At 37.8% G+C, this 27,294-nt stretch overlaps 2 protein-coding genes across 3 annotated transcripts in view; one reads left to right on the forward strand and one right to left on the reverse strand.

Moving 5' to 3' along the window:
* Positions 1 to 27,294, reverse strand: part of LOC126832949 (discoidin domain-containing receptor 2-like) — a 141,857-nt gene that overhangs the window by 33,293 nt on the left and 81,270 nt on the right. For both annotated transcript variants that reach the window (XM_050564010.1, XM_050564009.1), the window contains exon 4: positions 24,151 to 24,256. In XM_050564010.1, the coding sequence (XP_050419967.1) occupies positions 24,151 to 24,256 (106 nt within the window). The remainder of the gene's footprint in view (positions 1 to 24,150; positions 24,257 to 27,294) is intronic.
* The window catches only part of LOC126832950 (myrosinase 1-like), a 129,995-nt gene continuing 122,715 nt past the window's right edge, over positions 20,015 to 27,294 (forward strand). The window contains exon 1 of the mRNA XM_050564012.1: positions 20,015 to 20,026. The gene's annotated coding sequence lies outside the window, so the exon portion shown is untranslated. The remainder of the gene's footprint in view (positions 20,027 to 27,294) is intronic.

A 27,294-nucleotide genomic window follows, 5' to 3' on the forward strand; every position in this document is an offset into this window, starting at 1 on the left:
ATACGTGTTTGTACATGGCATTTATATATAGATATATATGTATGTATGTATGTATATATAAACATATCTATAAATTTCATGTACGTGTATGCCATTTTCTTTTTTTCGAATTACAAAAACTCTGTAGACAAATATAAAAAATTGTTTTTTTTTTTAAACAGTACCTATAGCATATAGATGGGTGAAAACATGTGATCTACTTTTTACATATTTTTGGGTATAATTTTTATCTCTGTATGAAATGCTTGTTATACCCAATGTTATACTGATAACCTGATTTTCACACAACATGCTAATCAAATCACTTAAAAATCTGTGTACCCAAGTTAAATATTTTTAATGAAAATGTAAAAATATAACACAACACCAAAAAAATTAATTGCTTTTGGATTTCGGATTTGTTTAAATCCGAAAGCAATTTATAATCAAAGTCAAACGGTTTTTTTAAATTTTCATCAAAACATTTTACTTGGATACGCAGCTGTATATTGCAATAATTATACGATTTTTAAGTGGCTTAAAAAGCGGTTTTTTATTTAAAAATCTGGATTCTAGAGTATAGAATTGTATATTTTACAAGTACAGCAGAGTATAAAATATATAATTCTTCGGCGAACTTATCCAAAAAGATCCGCCTAGTAGGGGTTGGCCGCACGTTCAATGATATTCCGACAAAAATTAATAAGCGCACTTGACGTTTAAGTGGGCTTTTCGAGTAACGAGAATATATATATATATACTTCCTATCGTACTCAAGTTCTTCCCGCTAGATGTTTAAGTGAACTCTTGACCACGTTCAAGCAAACTCCCCATAAGGGCGCCTACTTAAAGCGATATCTACTGTAAGTATTTTTAATATTACATCACCTCCTTACTATCAAAAACAAACCACTTAAATTGAATGTGTTATGTTAAATAAAGTTGTTTTACTCTTACGTTACAGAAATTGTAAATCTAGAATTTCATGTCGTTTTATAAGATAGTCGTGCTTGTACAAACATGTGTAACGGCTGCATATTATAGAGTGGGCGATATTTTCATGTAAAGTCGACCGATTATAATATCAAAGCGGTTTTGGGAAAGCCACAGGTTACTCGAGTAGGGACAACGGATTGCTTGCGGTCGAACTCGGTGCCGACCTACACCCTAGGACTCTATTCTTAGACGCCGAATGCAAAATAACATCACGTCCACCCCGGGCGCGGCTCTGTCTTGGCTTCGGTCGGCCCGCCCAGTCGTTAGCTGAATGCTAATCGTATCGAGAAATTAATTACTTACCGAACAAGTTAATCATTCGTCAGCAGTATAAGCGTCTGCAAGTTCGACGGCGGTGTATAAACCGGGCCTTTACACGTGGCGAACCGGAGATGTGGATCGCCATATAGCGGTATGTATGGCGTGGCGACGATGGGCGGCGGGAGAAAGGCCGTTCGGCATTTGTGTAATGCTTTGATTAATTGGATTGATTTCAACGGATTAGACCGAAAGCGCCAAACGGGCGTTTTGGTTTTAATTAAAATAATACACACACACACACACAAGCCTGTCGGGTATATATTGACATTCTACACACGGAAATACACTCTAAGCCGTTTGTTTATCCATTGCTCTCATCGCGAAATTGGTCAGAACGCCGATAACAATGCGAGGCGTGAAAAATCTGAACAACGTTAACGCGGCTATATGTATAACTGTGCAACTCTATTTACAGTGTTTGCGTGCCCACAATCACAAAATTAACTCAAACACATTTTTCAACATCGAACCAGAGCCATCCTGGTAGAAACAATAGTTTATGTATAAAAATTATTTGTTTAAATGGTATAATATAATATATGATTGATATAATACTAGTACTTGATAATATCGTTCAGAGTTCCTACTGCCTATTGATTCTTTATGTAACTATTGCCTGGAGAGATCAGATTAAACATACTTTATATTATTAAAACTTTTACGTCTAATATATTACAGTTTTATGTTTTTGGTAAGAAAATACATTTTTTTTTGTCTACTACGGAAGAATATTAACTTTACTAGGTACTTGAATTTCTATAACAGATGATCTACTTATTAAATTGTCCGTCTATGTTGTCGCTCGGATAAATTCACGTCCATATATTATACCTCTTCAATTGTCGATATGTCACTCTACGGAACTGCGTTGAACGTCAAAAGTGCTTAACATAACTCCAATGTGTACTATGTCCAATGCACATATACCTATTACACTACGATGGCGACCGGGTAATAATAATACCCCGTTAATTAAACACTGACAAGCCTTAGGGCATTAAATCCGTTTTGCAATAATTACTCTTAGTGCAATTACAGTAAATATTATTGTTGACCGTCATCGTAAATTAGCATTACGTTGCGTTAGGAAGTGCACTTGTCGAGGATTGAAATTGAGGTTGAGAAAATATAAAAGTAACCTTAGAGAAAAGAAAAGAGAAATGGATCAATTCTATATTAAAGGTAACGTTTTCCATTTATAATACACTCAAACCTAGTAAATAACATGGTTTGTTTTTTATCCCCAAAAGTATTTCTCGAAACCGTAGAAGCCTTGTACTAGAAAGAGTTTTTCGTATAAAGCAGTAGCTTTTGTATAAGGGTTTCCTTGGCGTAATTGCTGAACCTTTACAAATGTATACATTTTCTACTAAAAGAATTTCACAAATAAAATACTTTATATATATATATATGTGTAAACATAAGTTCTGCGATGCATTTATAATGTTCTTAAATATAATATATCGTTATACGAAAAACCAATGAATAAATTACAGTCCAACAGAATTTAAAAAACTTGATATTAACTTATCTGATCGTACTTAACGTTTGTCTGTAAAACTGAATTTAGAATATAAGACTGTATAATAATAATTAACTAACGACGAATTTTGTAATACAAAAGTTAAACGTATTGTAATCTCGTCGATTGTGATAAAGATATATTTTTAAGAGTGCTCGAAGTGTTGAAACATCAACAATTCGTTTTGTTTTTCATTTCGCTGATGAGAATTTTGATTGTAAAGTGTTATTAAAAAAATGATGTTTAGCAATGGCATTTGGCCGTTCGAACGGTTTCTCGGGAAATGAAAATTGGTTATTTTTTCTTCGTTATTCCAACGATAACAATCAAATTAAAGTAGTTTAACGGAATGACATATTTTTATTTTTTATTTTATCGTTTGAAACAATTGGCGTTCTGAAACGTGATTGGTGTGTATAATAACGGTGAACAGCGTGAAATTCATCAAAATCGAAAAGTCGACGCCGATGGAAGTACGGCCGTTGAGGGAAAAGTAATTTAACTTTAAATCGTAAAAGACCGGAGAACGACGACGAGAGTGAAATAAGTTTTGCCGCATTTCGCACACATATTGCGTTAGGTTTTTCTTTTTTGGTTTCCAATTTTTTTTTATTTTCTGCAATATGTAATCCTACAACCGCCAAGACGGTATTCGCACTGCACCTCAAAAGCAACAGCGGAAACAGAAGTCGCGCGGCGGGGCAACACTAGGAGTGCGGTTTTTAGTGGCCGCCATCGACTTAAGCGAATGGGCAGGTAGAATATTATTGTGTACAGGACCGAGTCGTAAAAGTCCTATATCCGCCCTTCTTGCATGCCCCTATATCGACTGTACTCCCAGGTACAATATAAAGCAGCGTGTAGGTAGCTGTTGTATAGTCTTGTCGCGACGGGAGGCGAAGCGGACCTACATACGCCGGTGTATAGGTACACGGCAGAGGGACGATACTACTACCCCTCAATCCCTTGTGCAACAATTACCGCAATAAAAATAACCACCGCCGCCCGTAACAGCTAGCTAGGTATTGCGGATGACTTCCGGGCCGAGGACGTGGAAGTGGCGGTGCGGTCAAACCGTATAGTGTTCAATTAAGAATTACGACGCTAGTTTAGAGCTACCCCGTACCCGCCCCTCTAACCCTTCCCCGTCGCATCTCCACCTCAAATCGTAGACCCCCGATAGTGCTGTTGCACACACGCTATAATATAGCTATTCAATTTCCCGTTGGGGGAGTCGGTGGTCTATCCGGCTGCCGCGAGAATTACCCGTTTTAATTAAACAACAGGTTGTAAACATAAAAATCCAAATATTTCAACGACCAAGACCGATGCGATTGTGCTCAGTAATGGTGTCGTCAATCAGCGGTGGCTATTATATACGGTTTAATAAGATCTCCAAATGAGAGTTATGGTCTATTTTTGTGATAACGCGGAGGTTAAAAATTGTACGTAATCATGTTTTATTTGAATAACCGGTTCGACATCAGCAAAATATTACAGCTGTTGTGTCGAATAGAATATAATGATACTATCATTCAACGGTAACTACGGCTAAGGCGTGAGTACATTGTACGACGCCCAAAACTACCCTCTCGATACACGATTAGATCAACAATAATAACATTTTACAAAATACTATACTAACGCTTGGATATAACTATTAGGCTACAAACACACACTCGGCTAATAGTAAGTTATCCGAGGCGTTCACTCTAGCTGTAATTGCACTTCTATATTATTGTATACAGACCACGTCATGTACACGATTCATATTGACTGTCCAGAACGGTTATTCGTCCTGAGACTTATAGCACGAACAACCTACCCGGTACACGCGGATGCGTCCGAATGTGTTTTGGACGTGTGCGATGTGGTTGTTCTCTTCAAAGCGGAAATGGCGCATTTAGAAAATGGATCCGACAAAATGCGAGCGGATCTTCGCCGTGATGTAATAGGCCGGGAGAAATCTCTTTGCCACGGTCTCCGGTTGAAAATAAGATATTATACGCAATGCCCAAGTGTTGCGAACATCTCGGCGCCGTTTTTTTTTGTTTTTTCATAATAATAATAATAAAATATTTTGCGAGAAAGTGTTATAATATTTGCCGACGACCGGCGGAGGGGTTTTTGAACGTTATGTAAATTTTATGGACTAAAATTAATTAATTCGCGCCACCCACGGTTTTCCACGAATAATTGAAATAATCCAGTAAAAAAATAATATTATTTTTAACCAGAAAGAGACGCCGGCGCCATTAGATATTTTTTACTAGAACGATATAAATTGAAGAAAAAAAAATATCTCGCCGAATATGTAATTAAACATTACTCTTATACCCCTTCAGGTGCATAAAGATTTCGGTGGCCGTTCGAGGAGTTGTAATGTGTAAACATTAAATACACTTGGTTTTTTCGCAGTAACGACAATTAGTGCCGGGTTTTACGGCCCATGCTATGGTGGCAAAAACGCAAAAGCACATAGTAATTAGCCTCGGACGTGCTCGCATTAACCTAAGCAAATATACGTACAAATTATCGCCGTTAGTTACATAGCAACAGCAGTGTTAATCAAAACAACAACGACTATCGTTAGTGCACATTATTTGATATTCAGTTGATATATAATTATACAATAATTAATATAAAAATAAAGGTCCGGCCGGTAGTAAAATAATAATTTTAAACAACATTATTTGCATATTCATGTATATAAATTTTTACAAGTGTAATAATATAATATAGAATAATTTTTTATTTTAGATATTCCACGTCAAAATAATAATATAATATTGTGTTTGCATACAGCCGAATGGTGGAAAAAATTACAATATTTTTTGTTGATACACCTGGAAATCCACAATACCAACATATTTTTAATTCAAAGCAAAGAAGGGAAAAAGAGATGGTTTTTTTTGCTGCATTTCCTATCCCGCGGTTCAAAAAAATTGTATTATTTTTTTTTTTTTTTTGTTACTCAGGCAAAGTTTTATTTTCATTATAATAGCGTTTATTCAAATGAGCAGATACACCACGGCCGTGAGCGCAGGGTACAAACGCATTTTAATCAAAAGATCACGCGCGCGCCATGCCTTGTTCGCGCAATTCGACTTTATATTATTTCTGCCCGACCGTTTAAAATAATGCTAATCATATTCTCGAATTTAAATTTCTCTTGTTTTTTGTTTTTTTTTTGCTTATGGTATATTGTGCGTTTGCTTCCGCACTTATTTACTCGCTCCTTTCCGTCGGGATAATCTCGCGGATTTATTAAACTTTTCCAGCTACGACATTATATACGCACCTAACCGTCCTATATATTTATTACAATAATAACAGCTAATAACTGGAATTGGCTCAATGTATGATAATAATATGCGGAAAACGGCAAACGCCCGATAGTTTAATTAAGTTAAAATTGGTTTTTGGTAAAACTCAAAATCGATAACGATCATAATATAATAATACAACAGCAGTGTGGGTTGATAGTGTTAACACATTAAAGAATTTGGAGTAGGTGTTATAGTGGCGGCGTTTCGCACATTTCCTCGTAGCGAGAGTTTGTGTGTGTGTTTTTTTTTAAGTTTATAATCAGTATATATGTATACACACCGGTGTAATACTATTATTATATTTTGGTAATTTCGTTGCCGAGCCGAGGGTTTCGGTATAAAAATGAGCCTCAACATAGTATTATCACCGCGTTCATATGACAGCAGACATCAAAACTTTGTTGTTTAATGTGTTTATTTTTTTTCGTTTCTTTTTTTTACTCTTGTCCGTATCCACAGCTCAGAAGACAAGACGATAAATTACTATACGAGAAGCGCGCGCTCTAAAAACTTTTATTTTAATAATAAATTCGCAACAAAGTAATATTTATTACTGCGTGCGTAAAACGAGCTTTTGCGCTTATTTGAACATTTTTCCCTTCCTAGTTGCGCCCTAGTTCATGGAGAATATAATTTTTTTTTTATAACTCGTATATCCATTTAACGTTAACCGGCATTATGTCCGCCCGGAATACAATATAATAATAATCAAGGCGACATTTGATCTCCCCGTCTGCGGCTCTGCTCTTCTGCCCTCACGTCACACTCCTTTCCCGTTTGCCGTTTCTCTTTAGTTCAGCCAATTACCGCCTATCGCACCTGTTTCGCGAAGCCGCCTAAACTTACCGGTAGTACTCGTGTACATAATATAACCTAACCGTTGGTAGTTTGGTCGCAGGAGATTAACGGCCGCATCTCGAGAGCATCGCGTTAATATTTAATTATTATAACCACTTTGTGACGCACAAGGTCTTTTTGTATACGTTGTTTGACGTTGAATAGCTAATGATCATACGGATAACTCAATTACAAGTTAACAAGTTAAGGCAGCAAAAACCACACCGTTGTGTTTATGCGCGAGGCGACTCAATAATGATATGTTTGTTTTTATGCACTAAACCAACTTACAAGCGCAAGTCCGTACCGATGTATTAAAATTACATAACGATATTATAATTCCGTTATAAACGACACCTTTATTGGAGAAAAATGTACAATTTAACCTGAGGGAAAATTGTATTCTTAAATAAAGCGAAATTGTCAACAAGAAGAATTTGTTCATATAATGAGGAATATTCTTTTGCGCTGGTATCTCTACACTCAAGGCCTTTGTTCAACGCAACAAATATCGCTGTAGTCGAGAAAAAAAATTCTAATCATTATCCGATGAGAAGATATTTTAATGACTGTCTAGGGGTTAAAGGAAGAAAAGACACGTTATAATATAATACCATATCATAAAGGCGCGGCGTTGCTTAGAAAATATTTTCTTTTGTCATACACTTTTATTTTTTTAATTTGAACTGTATTATTGTACTATAATTTTGCAACGTTGCGAATAGATCAAAGTTCAAAGGCTACATATTATATAGTATAGCTCGACTATAGTTGAATATCGTTTGGATTGGGGCTGTCGTTGTGGTTTGAAGACCCAAAGGCAAAACGCCTACCGTATCACTGGGTCAGAACCGCGCAGCTGCAACTGAGCGAAGATCTCGCTGAAGACTTTTCGATTTCAAGGTTTCCGAAACGAGGCTAATTCGAGGCTTACAAACATAATAAATAAACCGTCACATAATTGTGGTCATTGGAAACTCAAAATTAAATTAAATTAAATTTCGATTTGCGTTAGGTCACACTCCGCAAATGTAACCCGTATTGTCGGTCGAGCGAAGAGAAAACGATTAAGAGGAGAAAAAGAATTTTACCAAAACAAAAACAATAAAAAAGTAATCTCGATTACCGTGCTTCGCGGTTTCGGCAAATTGATTTTTAACTCTCACCGAGTAAGTACAGTGGAATACCGTTTGTGCCCACAATACCGCACAAGACAATGCGCTTGTACCGCTACTGAAGCTATTAGACGTTCGCAGTCGACGCCTCTATACAAGCGGCGGTATACTTATAATTCGAGCAAATCGTTTTGGGACCTATTGTTTGGTCGACGTCACTGCCGGCAAATTAATCTTTATCGGTAATTTATTGATATTATTACGTTTGCTCGCCGTCGCCGTCGCCGCCGCCGCTGTAGTCGACAGCACCCTCGGCTCCCCGTGCTAATGTTGTACCCCTATCGCCGGGTCCTCTAACGGGCTAATACCCACGCTCCCCCATCGCGCCGTCGTCTCTCCCCCGCCGGCTAAACGGCGCTTTTGTGTTCGAGATTTCGGTATTTTAACAAAAGGCGAACCTCGACGTTGATTATTTTCCATCTCCCGTGCCGCATACGCGGCGCCAGGTATATCAATCACCATCAGATGCAAATTACTTGTGTCGGCCGCCCCGATAACCGAAGGCATCTATCAAAAACAGCTGCAAAAGGAGCGCGCAAAGAAGGAATAGCAGCCAGCAGCCAGCAGCAGCAGCATCCACGGTGTACTAGTTGCCGTGAGGGTGGTTCGAGGGTGGTATGCTATTGTGGCTGTTGTTGTTATTCGACCGCAACCGCCGGCATTTGTTCGGTGGCCTCGTGCTCAGACCGCCAGAAGAGAAAATTTCTCACTCTTACCGCCAAGCGGCTTATCATTATCGTTATTATTATTATCATCCGGATATCTCGTCAATTTCCGCCACAAAGGGAATCACCTCGCCTCTTGGCTCTGTTCGCGCGAGTGTTTTTTTTTTTTGTATATATATTCGCACACTATTTTATTTATTGCCGGTTGCGACGGTCGATTTATTTTACCCGTTATATCAAAGACACGAGATGGGGAGACCGACGACAACGACCCACCAGGAAACAAGAAATCGCACGGGCCGGATGCATACTGTATGCGTCGACGACTGAAATATATATAGTGTTCATCTGAACTACGGCCCTATTAAGAGATTGCGCTTTGAGAGAAAGAAAGAGAAACTCTATGGCACTATGCGGAGTTAATGAAACAAAAAAAACTTTCCGAGTTGCGCCGAAAACAACACCACAACTACGCGACTACTTGTTTATGTTTGAAATAGTATTTCCTGGCCATAATAATTATAAACAACAAAAATTGAGCGTTTTTAAATACTAAAAGCTACTAATACAGTAGCGCTACTACTAGAACGATTTATTTTTAATTCGAAAAACGTCCACCATTAAAATACTTTACATTATTAATTATTATTTGTTTGTCACGGTATGACAATATGTTAAGTATAAAGCAATGGCTGAGGTTAATAGTTTCGGGTATTGGAGATTAAACATCATGACAATGTTAGAAAAAAGTGTATTCGCAATTGCAACGATGATGAATGTGTAAGGAATATGAAGCGAACCGCAAAAGATGACTGGCAGCGTTTTGTAGGTGTGTCTGAAGAGATAACCGCCGCCGTGAGCGAAGATTAAGAACTAATATAGCCGACCTCAAAATTGATCTTAAGGTTGAAAAAATGTAGATTTTTTTTTTTTTTTACAAAATGCTATCATGTATACTCTTACCAACCAAAGCTTATACGTTTTTTCGTTTACAGACTGAACAGCAATTTGGCCTTTGCTAATATATTTTGATAAATTAACTTACCCATCGACTCGCCAACAGGGTCTAACGGCCGGTAATGGAAGGGTAATTTTTAAACGCAGGTTATGCCCTGAGAGCCAATTTCGCGGCAGACGACCGTTTGCCGAAAAACCCGTTCGCATTTCCGGTGTGCGATAAGCGGGAATTAGCGTTTAAACGGGTTAATATCATTTCCTACCAGCCTCTCCCCTCCTCCTCCTACGTACAAACAAAACTGACGGGATCGCCCGGTACAAATATTTACATTACATACAAACGGTATTCGATAAGTAGCGCGTTAGAAATCACTAAGAATTTCATTATTTCCCTCCCCGAGAAACGAATGCATCTATGGTGATAATTATATTTTCCTCGCGTTTTATATTGTGTCTGCAGGATGTTATTCCGAATTACAATTACAAGTAGCCAAAAGCGTTTTTGTTTTTAAATTCCATTCCCTACTCCTGACGTCATGCGAGTTATTAGATACGGACCAAAAGTTTCCATAACGAGATTTAATCCTTATTCACCCTCGGTCTGGCCCTACTCCCCATGACAAAAAAAACACATTGTTTGTATTTCAATTTGCCCGAAGCCAAAAACTCTATTAAGAATCCTTTGCATACTAATAAAATATAAATATACGCCGCACTAATACATTCACATAAAATAACGTTCACTGTAAAAAGGATTTTACCGAGCAAATAATAATAATAACTAAAAATACAAACATGCACGTATGAAAAAAAAATCCATCGCCGGTCGTTAACACCAGCAAAAATATTCATTATCATTAATTATTTTGAAGTGCTGCCAATTTTCAGTTTTTACACTGTTGTATAAGAATATCATTATAAAATTTGTGCCACAAGGGAAATGTAACAGGAACCTATCGGGTAATTGGACCAGACTCTTTTTACATCATTAGCTCAATTTGATAATTGGCCACAGACTCTGTATATTAACTTTTATCGGGGTTTTCTCTTCCTTGTTCTCTCGCTCAGTTAATATATATATATATATATATATGTGTGTGTATGTATATAAAATTCATTTTCATTGTTATAATTTTTATATAGAAATTTAATACGAACCGAAGGGTTGAAAATAACCACTTCACCCCCGCCACAATTCTCTGTAGCGGTCCCTCGGCCTTTTATACTCTAATGGGTAATGCTTGTCGGACCTTTGCCATAGCTGCTTTACTCTCAGACCGCGTCGTCCTTCATATTATAAAAGTCACGACGCAAATCCGCCGTATTTCACCTTCAGCGAAACATGTAATTTTTTACGGTATAAAACTGCAGCTACATACTTAGATATATGTGTCGAAAAGAAAATATTATATCATTATCACTATTGCATAATTCATTTACAAAGTCAATACTCTTAGTGGACAAGATGCGAAAGTATAGTTAACGAACGCAATAAAGTGGTTTCACAGTGATTAGGTCATTTCGTTTTTTTGATAATATGTAAACTTGGACAACGCAGTTCAATCACAAACGAAATAGAATATTTGTTTAATGACACGAATTGATCGCCTTACGATAATATTGCCGGACGTCCTGTGCTTTGAAAATAATTTTTAATTTAGCGCAACACTTTAGTTAAGTTTAATATGTTTATCTATTAAAAAAAGTGTGAACGGCACAGGTTCTTGCCGGATGTATCGACGTTAAATACCCGTAACGGACAGGGAATCGGGATTATAATATAAATGAAAAGTTTGCCGTTGTGCGATAAAGAGAAGATAAAAAAATAAGACAAAAATACAACTGCGCCGGGTTAATTAAAAAAGTTTGTCGTTAATTTATTCGGCTCCGGGCGTTAATTCGACAAATCGCCGCGAAAACGCTTGCATAGGTCGATAGTGGAGTTTTTGTTTTTTTTTATAATGAAAAATATTGCCAAATCACATTCGAGCGGAAAAAATTGTAAATGACCCGCGCGAATTACGCGATAAAATTTAATTAAAACATTAAAAAATATAATATAGTGCGGCCGACGACCGTTTACCTTCTTTTTTATCGAACAACACACACACGCACCGACGATACTGTGTAATTGTAAGAACAACGCAGAACCCTTGAACGTCATCGTTTGTTTTTTGATTTTTAATTGTTATTATAAAATCTACAAACACTATATCATATAGTATACCTACTATATGATTAATGGAAAGTGTTTTTTTTTTTTTTGTAACATTTTTCCCACACGACCGAATCAGGTTTGTCGAAATAAAAATAAATCTAGCTTGTTAATTTTGAGTTTTAACGTTTTAAGAATCCCAACGCCCCCTTGTCGTCTCCGCACAGTGCCGTCCCGGTCGGTAAACAAAACGGTATAATATGGTCGTCGCGGGCCATTGAACGACCGTGCCGCATCACACAAGACTGCTGCGCTCACCTGATAATGAAAAACATGTACGCGAGCCCCGGGTCCGGACGACTTGAGCAAACAAAATATTATATATATATATTATGTAAAAGGGTTGGATGAATTAAAATTGAAAGTGGAAAAAATAATAAAGCCCCGGAGGAGCGATGGCCGACTAATCGCGCGGCCGGGCTGCTCATACATCATTCAGAGTATAATTTAGCCCCGCGGACACGATTTCGCACTAGTATCTCTTCATTGCGGCGTGTTGGCTTTGCGCCGGATGTCTGCCGCACTCGAGTGGGGTAATCTTTTATCGCCGTGCCCTAACCGCGCAAACATTACAACGCGATTGCACCGTGTGTTGCCATCCCCTAGTGCAAACACATTTTCTTAGACGGGAAAAAATGACGGCGAGCGGCGAGGAGAATGTGTAGAAACCGTGATTTGTGTGACTTATGTAATGCATTTTCCCCCCTTTACGCACTGACAAATACCCCGGGGTCACACGGTTATGCAGTATTGGAAAATAAAACTATACCGAAGGCTCCCGGAATTCCTGTGTAGATACTACACACAGGTAATAGTGCCGCTTATTTTTATATTGTATTTTTTTCTATCTCGGACCGTCACAGATCCCGAAAATTGATCAAAACCAAAACGGCAAACACAAGTATTCCGGCAAGTACTTTGCGTTATCGACGGACTATAGTTTACAGCCTACACAGCTGAGACGAGTGGGCGTTTACCGTTATTCTAACTGCAAATAACTAGTTTCTTAGTTCTAACTCTTAGCTCTTGGTTGCTGCCGATTAATTATAACATGTATAAGACTAGAACTGCGGTGTTCACGGCAGTTGCCGGCTTTTCGATACTTACTTTGATAACTCGGTAAAAATATATCAGTTAACAGGTAGGTAAGTCGGTAAAGGTATTTTCAAGTATGTTTTTCACATGAGCTTTTGTTCAAACATTTTTTTTTTATATATTTCGCGACTTTTACCGTTTGCCGTTGCCGTCATACAGCCTGTTCTCGGATCGGCCGCTTAGCAAAATTTAATATATAAAACGTTTTATATCGGTTCCGAGACTTTTACCGGCGCAACTTTTCTTTCCTCCGGCTCGGTAACGCAGTTTTTACTTTTTCGGGGGGGGGGGGGGGGTCCAGCCGCGAAGGGCAGAAGAAAAGGTTAGGTGGTGTGGAGGAACTTTGCGGACGGAGAAAAAGTTGGAGATAAAAGAAAATTATGTTTCGGATAAAAGTTTACCCTAACCTTAAATTATACCCACCGAAATATATTGCCGGTCCAATATGCTCTCGTATATTATTATATTTTTATTGCTACTACTACTAGGTATTATTATTTTTTATTATTATATTTTGTTAACGCAAGTGGTTCGAGATTTAAAGTGATTGGTTTGCGACGTTTATTTGATTCGAGACGACTGAATACATATAAGAGATTCTTGGAAAAAAGGAAAAAAAAAATATTGAAAAACATCACCGAGTGTATGAGGTTTAATAAAATACGGCCGCAATATATATATATATACATACTTGAAGTGATTTATATCATATTAAGTACCGAGTTGTATTTATTGTGATGTTGTTGTCTCAATTTCGGTAAACAACAACGGATGTGGACGTTTTACCCCGACGCCGCGCCTTAGTAGTGGTATAATCGTTAAGTTTGCAGAGTGTATATATTATAACATAACAATATTAGGTATGTTCTTTTGCCTAATCTCGGCGGTTATTGTGTTCACCGTGGGTTTATCGAATTTCAAACGGCCGCGATCATAATCCGGACGTTAGCCTACGTTGTTATTATGAAAACTGTATTATTACTATAATATAAGTAAACCGATATTGTTGTTTGTCGCGGACAGGTTAATTGACAACACGTGTTGGATTACCGCACGAATCATAGGGGGGGGGGGGGTGGAAAAATTAACACATTCGGCGTTGTTTGCAGCAACAAAGTAACAGTGTTATTATTTACGATCCCTTTGGGCAGAGACTGCGAACGTGGGAACTCGTAACAGCCAACGTCGGTCGATAAGAAACTGAATGTACTTCCCATTGTAATAATAATATGTCTATAATACGCAACGATGACTGGCCGTTTCTCCGACCACCCTATCGCTTGTCCGCGTGTCGCCATAATGTTCCAGTCTGGTTTTTTTTTTTTTTGAGATTTTTCTCTCCACCCCTTTCGTTTGGCGCGCGGTAATCCGATCGTTTCGCATGACGTGCCCGTATATTAGATATATATATAATAATAATAATAATAATCATTGTCGCTTGCATTCAACACTTGTTATAGGGGTAAACACTTGCCATTGTTCTTGTTCTTAACGCTCATTGTGATTTCTAGTCGGACGCGCTGCACTCGAAGACAAATGATTTTCTCCGTTGGTCGCCGGACAAAGACGTCGGAGCATTTGGTATTCGCATCGCACCGTATTATTATATTTGCAAACAGCATTTACATCAGCTATACCTTGGACAGTAAAAGGTTTAATTCGGTTTTTTTTTTCATTCATTCATTGCGGTTTGTCGAATGGGGACATTGCGCATAGCTGTTGAAATTGAAAAAAGTAATGGCTCACCACGTTGCAAAAAAATCTCATTAGAGTTGCCGTTCGGTTTTATAGCCAATTTACAATAATACAAATGCGTTCCGTCGCGAGTTGTGCGATTTGTGTTTGAAATTTAAAAGCGTACAAAATCGCAATTTTTTTTTTACAGACAATTTAAAAAAACTCGACAAACCCGAACGGTGAACTTTACCCATTTGACGCGATATTTCTGATCCATTAAACGTTATATTGCTCGGCACTCGTAAAATCCACAGTTTTCTATATATATATATATATATACTTAACTCTATTTGTTTGCCTTTAAAAAAAAAAAATACCAGTATTGGTTTTCTCGAGAAATTGTTCGTGTGGATTTAGGGTAAGTGACATTTTCAAAACGCCGTTCGAATGTAAAACATTATTTTGCTATTTACCAAGTAATATATATATATTATAAATACAATCAAGCTATCCCTTCCGTTTACGCCGTGCCTTTGTGTGACGGTAACTCGTCAAGAGGATTTCTAAAAATACAAAAATAATATAAATATGTTTTAGCCCATGACTTTGTTTGGTTGCCTTAGGGATAATTATGGACTGATGTTCTAGATACGGTAATTTTCCACAATCGTACGTTGGAAAAAAATGATTATTTCTTAACGCTTCGGTTAGTAGATACGGATAAGCGAGTGCTGCGCGGCGACGTGACCGAGATTTGAAGGTAGGTAGGTAAAACTTTCCAGACGTTTGCCCGTTTCGAAACTGATGTATTATTTTCGCTCCAAGTACTATTACACCGAGAAACCACCGGTGTACGCGAAACTCTGTTGAAGCTTAACTCAATGCGGCAGTTCATATTTCGACCGGCGGTCCTTTGCGAATGATTTGTACACGGTAACCAGTGCTTAGGTGTTGGGATGGGTGGGGGTGGGTTACGATGAAATTAATTTTTGAAAATACGTTCCTGTTCGCGGTAACGGGAAAATCGTTTTCCATGATATTCTGCTGCCGCTTCGGGCGACCATAATACGCATACCGTGTTATACTACATGCCGTGTACATTACACGGTCGAACGTCGAACCCTCCGACGGTGTTCTGTGTGGTGTGCTTTTCAATGGGACATATTATTATTATTATTATCACCCGTCGAGTTCGGTTCGTGCCCGCGGGGTCGCCTGCCGTGTACAAACCGCTCTCCGAAAGCACTCAATGCCGCTGTCATAATATATGCGCACCGCGTTAGCTTCAGCAGCGCAAAAAAAAAAAATCCTATACTTTTCGCGCGCCAAACGACCGCCGATTTCTGAACAGCTTTTATTCGCCCACGACTCCCGGGATGGCCGTTAAAACGACAAAATCCCAACATTAATCCTTAAGTAACGTCCGAATCGCCCTCTGGTCCGCGATATCATAGGTATAATAATGTGTGTGGGTCCAGCCACAGAATACATTACGGCGTTATAGCGCAGATGTCCTGTAGATTTTGCACTTCTTAATCTTAAGGCAGGGGTACTTATCGTTTTATAAATCATATGCCGACGAGTGTACCGCGTTATTATAATAATTTCTAGTGCCGTTCCACCAAGCTGTTGGTATGATAAGAGCGCGAAGCTCTTGTTATTAAACCGAACAAAAGCACGTGGTGTTTACCCGAGTGATGTATTGCGCGTATGTAAAGTGAGAGTGTAAACACAATTTAAAAAAAAATATATTGTTTTGGGATCACCTTTCCGCGTGCGTACTAGGTGTTGTTGTCGGCCGACCGATGCAAATTTTCACGTCCACGTGCGCCTAAATACACGGTACATGCCAGCCCGGTGTATGGCGAATAATTAAACGAATCGGTCGCCGGGACGCGAGGCGTGGCCGGTCCGGCTTTTTTATTAAAAAAAAATATACACACATAAAAAAACAAAAAAAAGTCCCCGTTTCGGCTTCGAGACAAAAGCTCGGCCGCGTACGGTCCATTACACTAATTCGCCTTCCGCCGGAGCGCCGACATTTCAGAAATGTCAGCACTTTAAAAAGGGCAATACACAGACCTCGTCCCCCGCCGTGCCGCCCCCCTCATCAGTTAGGTACCCTAATCCCACGGCACCTCCCCGTCGCAGGGTTAACCGAACTCGACGAGCAAACAGTGGGTTTTTGCTCTCCGACCCCGCCGGTCTTCTCCGGTCCAATTACTCTGTTGCTGAGCCGACGATTCCCGACAACAGATTGTCGCGCACACGTTAAAGAATGATAATAACTACGGCGCCCCCCCACACAATTTGACCTCCTCGATTGTATGACATAACCACACAGCATAAAAAAAAAAAAAAAAAAAAGGTATTAAAAAGTGATTGCATTTTCCCAGAGAATCTATCATATTGTGCCTAGCCAAATGAGGTCGCTTGACCATTGCGGTTTTCGTTCGAACATATTTTAACTTAAAGCTCGCGTTCTTTTATTATATTTTATCTAAATAGTATTTAATATGCATAGAAAATTGGAATACATTATTTTTTGGCCTACTGCAAACGTTTTTACGAAGCGCGTTACTTTCCTAAGGACATCACTTTGAAAATTTGCCATGAGCGTCTTTTAAATACAAATTTTCACTACAAATGTTCTAAAATATGCTGAGAGTTATTGCAACTTTCAAAATTGTTTTAATCTCATATTATGCGCTTGTCCGTGTAGTTTAATAATTCCCCCGGCCATTGACTGAATACTTTAATGTATTCCAATTTTCAACGCAGTATGGTTTTAATTTAATTTACCTAAAAGCGCATGAGAAATATATTTTTTTTTGCTGTCTGCAAACTCATAATTAATTTTTCATTAACCCTCGACTTTTACACTGTCGTCTGCTTTAAACGTTATATGATAATAGACGCAAAAAAAATTATCCATATTGATTTTATTATAAGCGTCTGTTTTATAATACAAATTGACATAAGCATAAAAAAATAAATCATATTATTTGTAAATTTATTTTATCGTCGATAAATTTGCAGCGACGGTTAGCGGGTACCATCATCCTGTTATACACCGTGTCGTGTTTACTTCATAAGTTCACATTATCTAGTTACTGTTTGTACTCTATTTCAAAGTTCTAACGAAAATACAATGTGCATAAATTGTGACACGTCGGACTAGCAGTATTATCCAAAACGCGAGACAACTAATTAAAAAGGAATTTCAAGAGGTACGTCGTGCACGCGTGTAAAAGAAGCGATGCGGGCTGTATGAATTAGCAAGGCATACACCAAAGAGCTTATGTGTATACAGCCATTACATTGTAATGTAATGGAACGAAAACTTCACCGCCGAAGTGGTTAAATATACGGCAACTTATGTGATGTACACGTATTAACAGGTACATGTTATCAAATATGTTATTAAAAAACGGTAGCGTTAACTTGTACTACTAGTGAAACATGTTATTTTAATGAAGTTAGCCACTACTAGTGAAACATGTTATTTTAATGAAGTTAGCCGTTAGCGTGCGTATCTAAGTATGTGTAATCAAATAAAACCCATCGCTAACTCGGGATTTCCAAGAACACTATGCCGAAAATAAGGCCAATAAACTAGCGTGGGAGTAATACTTATACAATAACGAGCCTGCTACCAGTTTCTCAGATAGATTTTGCTTTTGACGCATATCAGAGTGTGTACTATGCGCCTCGGTGTAATGTACTACAAATACTGCCTCAAGTTACCTATACAACATAATAATTGTTGTGATAATATAATATAATATGTATTATATCATGTATATACGTGCCACCGACCACCCGGAATCGGTCTCTTGAAACGGTTGGCGTAGTATTCAAAGGAAGAAGTAATAATAATAATACAACGGGAAGCGGTTGATGCGGTCGTCGAGTGGGACGTGACGTTTCAAGATGGCCATTAACTACTACATTATCATCATCATCACCGTTATTATTATTATGATTTTATTTGTTGTTGTGCCATACAACGTCGCCGTCCTGTGAAAGGAATACGGTTTTTGCCCCTCGACACCACTCAAAACCACCAACGTTGCGCCCCCTACAGCCGGGGTTGAAGTGGCCGGTCTTTTGGATGCCTTAAGACGACAGCGATGGGATGCTCATATGCCAGTTGAAATGAACAAAGATCGACCGCGGCGAGAACTTCCAATACAAAAACTAGGTTTAATCATAATATTCAACAATGCTCTATACATATATTGTACTTGCGCGCGTCCGTTGCATTAATATTTCACCGTGTGTTGAATGAATATAATAACGTACAAAAGGGAACAAACAAATGCGCAGAGTATTCACATCGGACGCGCTGATTTAATTAAAACGAATCACGTAATTAAGTAGAGTTAAACGCAACGCGCACAAAGGTGTATCTGCTGTGTTGCATCTGACGACTGATAAAAATGAAGCACTCTGTTCAGAGAACTGCTGTTTGGGTATCATGCGCACGGATCTCCCCCTTGTTGTGTTTTTGATAAAACTTTAACCGTACTGTTGCACATGCTGTTTTGTTGGACCCAGGGGATACCATGTTTTAGAGACCGAGAGATATGTATGTGTGTGTGTGTGTGTGTGTAATGAATGTATATATGTGTATCTGCAAACTAAATTCGAAAAGCGGAACCTATTAACTAATGGCTTTCTCAGTTTCAGCAATCGAAGCACTTAGCCGATATCAAACTTAAATTAAAAACCAATGGAAAATTACACGGTCATCATTCTTTTGCAGTGAGTTTGACGTGTTTATATATACATTCAAAAGATCATTGGTTATATTTGTTTCTTTGATGGCACATCATGAAGTACCTCGCTCGTTCATTTAGTAATGGATTCTCAATAACACTTTATTGATACCTTTGTGTACTCGAGTTTTCCACTTTAAAGTTTGCGGGCCACGTTTAAATCAATAATTTTCAATGCAATAACATTACCGGTCGGTATAGGGTAGTTTTACTAATCACTTATTATACAACCACATCAGCTCATTGACCTACCAGCAACTTTTTATCTTGCTGGCCTTGTTCACAGTAAAAATATATGTTTGAATAATAGCACAACGCCAGCTTTGGGAATTGTTTTATAAAAGACATTGAGAACATTATATTATAATAGTAATTGTTTTTGTGCTAAAACCTTAGATTAATACTATATTATACTACTAGTACTTATTCCAATTAGGAATGCACAAATGTCATTAACTCACAGACGTCCAGTACATGGTGAGTTTTTAAAAAAATACATTTAAACATACTGTTTTTATAATATAACGCTTTCTAATTTTTCGTTTTATTTAACTGTTCTGAAAACAAGCCCCTAACTAGTGCCTAGGGCTTATGAATATCAATATTGCCCTGTTGATGACATTTTATAATATTATGTTCTAGGGAAATTCTGATTGAAATATGAAATTTCAATGAACATTTGTCTCGCTCAATACTTTACCCGTGTTCATTGAACATACGTGTCGTGTGCACTACTCGCCAAAGTGTGCTTTGCATGGCCATCAAAAGGACTGCGCCCTAATCGAAACGTTCCACGAATGAGGGTCTGTGTAAACGGTTTGAATGTTTAAAGAGGAAAAAAAAAGGGATGTTGTCGTGTAAACAAATTTCTGAAAGTCAATCAAACGCATTCCCGAGGGGATGGCCGGTGGAAAAAAAATAATGAAGAACTCTTGTGTGTGGGAGAAATGTGTGCAAATGAAAAAAAAAAACGTAGAGAAAGAAACCCATATGTTTGTTGGTTAATTAAATTATATACCTAGCTGGCATTGTCGTGACGATCAATTTCGCATGTGTTTTGTAATTCAATAGGAAATCGCTTCACCCCATCCGAACTACAGGTAGTCACTTTTTATATAGTGAACACACGATCAAATGGCTAGCCAATAGCATTACAGTTTACTCGGGTAAGTCAGATAATGCGGCACAAACTCCGGGCAAACACCTGGGGCGTTCTGGGAGAAATCGTTTGAGCCCTCCTCTGTATGCTGCTGTCAAATTACTATCGTTGAACATTTGGCACGATATCGAGTTTGAGCCTAATCTCAAAAATAAAAAAGGTCTCCGTCGCTAACCTCGTCGGGAGAAAAGTGTATAATATTTATGCTCTTAATCGCGGAAAAAAATCTTTGGCAATTTTTTATCGACAAAAAAAAAATTAAAATTTTGTACATAAGTTTTAAGACAAATTTGCCAAAGAAAATATTTTGTTACACGAATTTCCGTAGACCATAAGACGACACCATCGAGGCTGTGTATGTAATTTACTATTAGACCTTTCTGATTGTTCCAGCTTCAATTAATCGGTTTGGACAAGGTATGTTAGGTAAATGTGAGTCAATATTCGGTATAATTAAATTTCCCAGTGTATCGAGGGGAGGTGCGTTGCATTTAAGGTTTCAATGTTAATGCTGAATCGGCAAGGGCGACGGTATAATGATGGTTATACCGGCGCTCAAGAGGGTTGTTTTCATCGTCTAGATTTCAGTACGGTTTCGTTCATCGCGGACGATTTGATTGACGCTGACCTTGGGCTGTATACGAGAGTATATTTTATACATCTTATTAGGTACAATACGTACCGGTTACATTTTTGTTTTACGACTTGTATTCTACGTGTTCGTGTAAAGTTTGTTTTCATTTTTTGTAGGTAATATTGCGATACTTTTGGCGAACACGAAAAAATAAAATAAAAAACAACCCGGGCGATAATCTCCTCCAAATCTCATTGTGTGTGTGGGGGGGGAATAAAAGACGGGAAAAATACTCAATTATTATTATTTTTTTTTTTTATTCTTCCCCCTCAGCGAATACGTATAAAACCAAAATCCAGTTTTCCGTGCGCACGGGACTTTCATTTTCCTACCATTCCACCGCGTCATCGTTATCGTCTTCGGCAGCTTTGTTTTTCATTACGGACCGACCGACCGGCTCTAAGCGGATTTATTACCCGGAGCCAACGACGGCGGCAAAGCGGAGAGCGACGGGTAGTGCAGGGCGGGGAAAAAAAAGGAACAAGAAGAACGGACCGGAGGAAACAAGACGTTTCGGATATCCGTCTATGGGCTGCACCAGTAATCTTATTAGTCGCTATGGATTTCTCGTTTTATTCAGAGAAGAAGAATTACTCGCCTCGGGCGCTATTGTGTGCGCATAATGTAACAACAATACGGCCGTTACACGAATATTATAATCATATTATTATTATTATATAATATAAATAATATTTATGATGTAAATCACGTTAAATAATAACAAGAATACCGCTGCTATAGCAACATTCAAACGGCAAAACGGATTATCATCGTCGAACGACCGCCGCCCGCACCGATTTTTTCGTTAACTGATAGTATCCATTTAGTTTGCACGCGTTACCCACCATAATAATTATGGTCATTGTCCACACTATAATATTATAAACTAGCCATGTTAACACCGCGGTCCGCGTTAACGCTTATAGCTACTTTAATCGTCTTATCCTGTGTAATATGTCAATCAACGGCGACCAAAACCGTCTTAGGCTATGCCGGGCCCTTTAAGAAAACAACAAAAAAAAAATTATTATTTGGCTCGTGCGACCGTTTTAACCGCGTAACGAGACGGTGTTATCGCGACTAAATGCAACAGCAATAGCAATATCCGTTTATAACTATACACGGCCGGCCATAATAAATGTTATTACCTTTTTACCGCCTTCCCGTCCCCTTCGTCCTTCATAATCTTTTTTTTTTTTTTTTTACAAACACTTGTAACTCCCTCGCAATCTTCCCAGCTAATGTTATCCGCCACTGCCGGGCGTTATCGCGCCAACAATAAGTCAAAAAGTGTACAAACTATAATATACAGCTATTGCCTGCGTATAAACGGGACTCACGTGTCAAGTTTACAAGAAAACAGCCGTCGGACATTCTCCGTAACAGACCGCTACATATCAGACGGGTACATATAACTTCTAATGGCCTACCGGTTACGCAGGAACAACAAGTTTAAAAGAAAAGTTTACAAGCCGCCACTACCGGCAAAGTTTACCGGAGCCTTTTGTTTTGCAGGCGAGCTAAGCGGTTAGTCGGTGTGTTGGCTTCTTCGTAACGAATTTACCGCTAAACGACGTACAAATCAAAATCGGCAATCGCCCGTGGCAGTGCGATCAAAGTATTATCTCGTTTGTATTGATTCGGATAAAAAAATAAATAACGTTACCGGGAAATTCGAGTACAGTGTAAAAAACAATCTGCCATTTTCTCGGAATCACCGACTACCGACAATCTAATTAGTCAACCGTGGAATACAAAAAAAAAGGAAAAAAGCCCAGTAAAAAAAAGATTAGAAAGAGCGATAAGTTCAAAAACAAAAATAATTGCGGGTGTGATCAAGCGAGAAACGGACCAGAGCGGAATGGATAGTGACAATGTGGTGACAAAAAGAGACGAATGAAAGGACCGGATAAGGATTACGACGGTCCTCACACGTGTGCAACAGGACAACGCAGATACCACCAAAGCTTTCTATTATTTTATTCGACAAAAGACTAGTTTGTATTAGATTTTGAATTTTCTTTTAACCGACTATAATACATAGTTGTCAACTTTGTAGTCTAAAAAATACCGTTTCAGCCGCTGACGTCATCGGGTTGGCCTAGATTTTTTGTTCGGTGTCAGCACCTCTAAAAATCCTGGGCCGGTCAGGAGTACAGTTCAAACAAAAAAAAAGCATCTATTTCCTGTAGACCATTATCAAATACAACGCAGTTCGATAGTTACTACAGTACTAGATTAGGTTTCGCCGCATGAGAATTTATTTTTATTTGAAAGTTTATTTAAATTCAATCAAATTACTTTTTTCCCCCTGTTAACCGAGTAAAAGTTTTGAAGAACATTGTTTTTTTTTTTTTGTTCATCATACTCAATATTATTATCCCGTCGCTTTGTGTTCGCCGAGAAAAAAAAACAATCAGAAGTTCGTATAGAAGTCGACTACGCCGCTGTTGTTAACGACATAAACTTACTGAATGACTCTTGCGGACCGAATTAAGCTTTTGACTTAATAGGGAGCCAGTTAAAAGTTTTCAGTACTCGGTGGGCGTGAGGCTGCCGTATATAGCTCGATTGCAGCATATTTTTCTCGCTCGTGTCGGTTTTCGTGGGATATTATGGGTAACGCAATCAAGGTGCGCCTTAATTTGGAGAATAAAAACTTTTTCTTTGTTCGTGCCTATTTCTATTGGACCTTGTGGGTAATGTCGACTGGGAAAATTTCCAGAGCGAAATGATTCTAGTACGGCTTTTATTCAATCGGGTATCATGGTCGGCGTAAAAGTGGGGGGGGGGGAACTTTAAACTTACCTCGCGTTTTGCGGTCCCACCGATTTGACTTCGTACGAAGAACTGGCTGTAATCTTGTGATCTGGAATTTTGCTGCCTTCCATTCCCAACGCTGAGCGACATTCTCCTGGAAAACATAATCGTTTTTTAACACTTTTCTTGTTATCGGATAAAAATATACTGCTGATGTTATTTATACAATTATTTATAATCGACATCAGTTTTGTGTGGCACCGTTTACAGGGCCCATTAGTTGACTTTGCTTTTAAAATGCTTAAAGTATTGTGACAATTGTCCGTACAGCATATCGCCTATTTTTACCTATTTAGCTGAACTATTTATTAACCCATTTCAAACCTAACATATAAAGCACATCTAAACATACGAGAACAGATTATAAAAGTTCAAAGAAGCAAGTAGTAAAATATAGTTACCCCAATATGGTAAGCACGACAAGTAAAAAATCGATGGTAATTACTTACTCGTTCCTTTAAAATAACTTTAGTTTCCTTAAGGTTGTTTTCTATCCATTCAAATACCATTATGAACTTCTAATAAACCAACATTTAATGGAGGACATGGAATTTCTGTCCGGATTATTATACTAACAAAAAATGTTGGGTTTACTTAACTATACAACTTCTTTGTTTTAATAACCGTGGTTAGTCACTTTTGACTCTTGGAACTTATTTTCTTGTTTAATCTTCAGTGTATATATTATTATAAAAAGTAAAGTTTTGTTTGTTTTCATGTCGAATAACGTACTTGGCGAATAATACAGCTATTAAAACAGGTGTACGGAAACGACTACTGTGGGTTGAAACAATGGACGAAATCCGACAATCAGCTCAGTGGCGGTTAATGATAGTCACAAAGCACACGTTATATTATTATATTCTCGCACTGGGTAGGCTAGGTTGTACCGCTACACGTTCATACAATAATAATAATAATAATGCCTAAATTATGGTGGTCCATAGCCGAGAGCGGCCTGCCTACGAACACCGTGTTCGGCGCTGCCGCAAATGCATTTCTCTGGGAAAACACACTTCGGAAAGAACCATTAAACCCGTTGACCTTTTAATTGTCCCCTCGCCAACAAAAGCAACAAAAAGGCCCATCGCACGACACCGCAGAGACTGCAACGCGCACTAGCATGTGGCGAGTCAGTGTTTCTTCTTATCGTGTATAGAAAAAATAAAAAACTTTCTGCGTGGTCCCGGTCCGATAGCGACCCCTTTTTTAAAGTTTCCACGCACCGGCAAACGATGGATTTAATATTCACCCGACGGCGAGATAATGCATTTCGGACGGATACCTAATATATTTTTCTCTGCGTATTATTATTACTATTATTATTATATTGACATGATTTCAAAGTGTACATACCTATATAGTGTACACCTACCCTAACAGAACTTCCTGCGCGCCCAAGAACAAAAACTAACACATTTATCGCCCGTCGGATTTGTATTCAAGAGACGCGTTCTGTTCCATATCTAATATATATATATCTATCATATCTGATACAAATAATACATATCTATGGTGTAGTTTCCACTGCGGCCGTGGAACGCGGTTAGTTAGGCGATTATTGCAGTGTGTTTCAAAGCATATTACATACCAGCAATAATGCTAATAATAATGATATTATGTAAAAAGCTGCATACACAATATATATTATTGCGTTTCACGCGTGTTAAGAGTTCAAAAGAAAACTGTCGACCATGTTCCGCGTTATTCCCTACACGTTTGTGTGTGTTGTAATATTTAGACTGATTTGCGGATTACAATAATAATATTTTAACACCGGCAAAAGAATGGAAATCGAATTACGAGGGTTGGGCGACGACCCCCCGCGCCGCATAACCGCTTTTTCGAATTACCAAAAACCTTTGAATGGGTTGAAATGAAAATATTATGTAATTGAAAGTCTTTAAAAAAACAAAAAATAATAATAATAAAAAACAATTTAAAGTTACGTCTGGTAATGAAGTTTGTGAATGTAATTTACTAAGTTATTTTCGGTAAAACTAATTTCGCGAAACAGGGTAAAAATTATTACAACATGAAAATAATCACAGAATTGTATTTAATTAAATTTACTTTGCGCATGAAACATAAAAAAAGAAAACGAAAAACAAAGCAATCCATTATTATAATTTTTTACTTAGCAGTAGGTACATAATACATATCACATTAACATAAAAAATATATTTTAGTTTTTAGTTTTGGAGTGCTTCGAGCACAGAAGGGACAACAAATTTACAAAAGCGGGTATATTTGTTTTTAATCTAAATAAATGTAAAGCTATTTTAAGGGCAATTTTCAAATGCTTTTCGTACAAAGACATTTTTAATACTTTTAATGTAAATCTAAAACATTGGAATAAATGGCACCTAAACAATATCGAATCTAATTAATAATAATTTAGAACATTTCAAACGCTGTGTTTTAAACACTAGACTACATGATAAATTTAAAAGCAAATACATACAAATTTATGCTGTCTTGATCTAATTTATTTTTGTGTTCATTTTTGAAACTAGATATTTTCTAAAATGTTAGTTGTTCTGATGTAAGACTATATCATTTGTATTATTTTTTAATCTTTTACCTATATATTTTGTCTTTTTGTTTTTTTTAAATCGTTGATAAATTAACTATTATTACAGTATGACTATATTATTATATTATATTTGTGTCTTAAATCGCTCAAGACATAAAGCACGACTTGTACCGGATTATATATATATATATATACACGTTTCAAATGATATTATACACGTTATGTGTTCAATTTATAATAATAATATTCGTATGGAAACGCATTATTCGCGTCATTCGGAGTAAGAAATTAATTCAGCAGTTATAGTGAACGGTCGTTTTAAATTCAATTAATATTGTACGCCAGCGATTCGTCAAATGTAGTAACAAGGGAGCATAGTATAAGTATACTCAGCCGTTGTGCAAAGCGTCAGCTGCACACACACAGCATACACAATATTATTGTTATATTATGACGTGTTCCGCTGTCGTATCAGCACACATCTCAAGTGAACACACGAGTTTGAAACCGTACACCGTCCCAACAATAGCCACACAACGAACACTTGAGCTCTTTTTTAGTGCAATAAGTGTGAAGTGAAACCATCATAAGACACT

Source organism: Adelges cooleyi, unplaced genomic scaffold (assembly GCF_023614345.1).
Source record: "Adelges cooleyi isolate 19-005CV unplaced genomic scaffold, UGA_ACOO_1.1 ACOO_flye_CR_arks_rails_tigmint_CR_PRNA_167, whole genome shotgun sequence".
Lineage (NCBI taxonomy): Eukaryota > Metazoa > Arthropoda > Insecta > Hemiptera > Adelgidae > Adelges > Adelges cooleyi.